The sequence below is a fragment of the Manacus vitellinus genome, unplaced genomic scaffold (genome assembly GCF_001715985.3).
Source record: "Manacus vitellinus isolate BGI_N305 unplaced genomic scaffold, ASM171598v3 scaffold_85_pilon, whole genome shotgun sequence".
NCBI lineage: Eukaryota > Metazoa > Chordata > Aves > Passeriformes > Pipridae > Manacus > Manacus vitellinus.
The window spans coordinates 974,147-975,868 of NW_021940845.1; the positions used below are offsets into that span (position 1 = coordinate 974,147).

General features: G+C 56.4%; 1 protein-coding gene across 1 annotated transcript in view; it reads left to right on the forward strand.

Annotated features, from left to right (window-relative positions):
• The window catches only part of SNTA1 (syntrophin alpha 1), a 10,356-nt gene extending 9,048 nt beyond the window's left edge, over positions 1–1,308 (forward strand). The window contains exons 3-4 of the mRNA XM_018085675.2: positions 5–203; positions 480–1,308. Coding sequence (XP_017941164.1) covers positions 5–203; positions 480–572 — 292 coding nt within the window. The 3' untranslated portion in view covers positions 573–1,308. The remainder of the gene's footprint in view (positions 1–4; positions 204–479) is intronic.
• The last annotated feature ends 414 nt before the right edge of the window (positions 1,309–1,722 follow it).

The window sequence follows — 1,722 nt, forward strand, 5'->3', positions numbered from 1 at the left end:
CCTCCCCGTCCCCAGCCTGCACGTGGAAGGGGCAGGAGTGCACCCTGACCGTCCACATCGACAAGGGCTTCACCATCTCCACCACGGAGCCCGGGCTCAGCAGGACCATCCTGCTCCAGCAGCCCTTCGAGAAGCTGCAGATGTCCTCGGATGACGGCACCAAGATGCTCTACCTGGACTTTGGTGGCCCAGAGGGAGAGATCGTGAGTTGGCTTTGCCTTCAGCACCCCCCACCCACACTCCCACCAGTCCCAGGGGAGAGGGGGAGCAGAGAACCCGCCCTGGGCACAGCACCCATCCTGCCTGGCATGGGGGTGAGGCATGGCCCATCCATCTGCCCCAACCAGGGTGCACAGCTCTTCCCAGGGCCCCAGGGTAAGGCCGTAGTAGAGACTGGGGGGTCTGGGTGGTCTCTGGCTGAAAGCTGCTCCAGAAACAGCCTTCCCCTTTGTAAACACCCCTCCCTTCCTTTCTTGCAGCAATTGGACCTTCACTCCTGCCCCAAAACCATCGTCTTCATCATCCACTCCTTCCTCTCAGCCAAGGTGACCCGGCTGGGGCTGCTGGCATGACGAGGGAGCGGAGCAGCCCGAGCCCCCGGCCTATCTATGCACCTCCCTCCTGGCCGAACCCAGCCCCAAGCCATCCCAAGGAGACTGAGGCCCCTGTGGGATCACACCACCCCCACCAAGGAAAAGCACCATCCGCTGGGAAAACTCCCTCCCGGGGTGTCTGGGTGAAATCCCCCTTGGATGGCAGCACTGGGACTTCTCCGGTCCCTTCTTCCCCTCCTTCCTAAGCAGCTGCAGAAGCCCAGTGAGAGCCCACGAGTGGCAGCAGGGCCGTCACCCCAGTGCCTTGAGAGATGATATTTTGTGTACGAAGAACCCGTTTGTATCCATGTTTTATATTTATATCCCCCACTTAAAAATGCTGACACAGCAGCTCTTCCCTCACCTGGCTCGGATTCCCCCCGGAGAGTCCCCAGGTCCCGCAGCACAAGGACACGTGTCTGTTTTCCAGACAGGCAACCCGAGGATTGGAGGCCAAAGCCAGCCCCAAAGTGCTTAAGAGATGGGAACTGCAGATCAGCTGTGTTTGCCAAATTTCCCCCTGTTGTACGAAATGATAGGAACCACTTTTGTGTGTCGGGATTGGACAGCGCGTTCGGTTTTGCTCACTCCGGAGTCACTTTAGTTCTCGGTTTGGGGGGGAGGGTTGTCAGGTGGCTACTGCAGAATAACTTCTTCTATGAACCAAAAGATTCTGCATGAAAATGCCTTTTTTTTTTTTTTTTTTTTTTGGGTTGAATAAACCTTGCAGATCACAACCAGCAGGAGCCAAGATCCATCTCCTGATTTCACTTGGAGAAGTAGAAAGTCGTTTTGTGGACGATGCCTGGGCTTGGGGTGTTTTCCACCAGGGAAAGGAAGGAGTTTGTGTGGAGGCTGTGGGGCTTTGCTGTGAGCTGGTGGTGCTGGTCTGGGAGGATTCAGGTGGGAACAAACAGGTTGTTCATCTAGCCTGACCTTGAACACTTCCAGGGATGAGACGTCCACAGCTACTCTGGGCAACCTGTGCCAGGGCCTCACCACCCCCACAGGGAAGAAGAAACACAAGAACATCTTATTTGGTGTAAAGAAATAGTTCTTATGGGGTGCACCAGGACTCGGGTGCTCAGCTCTCAGTGGGACAGGGTGATGGAGAGGAAGGGGATGTCCC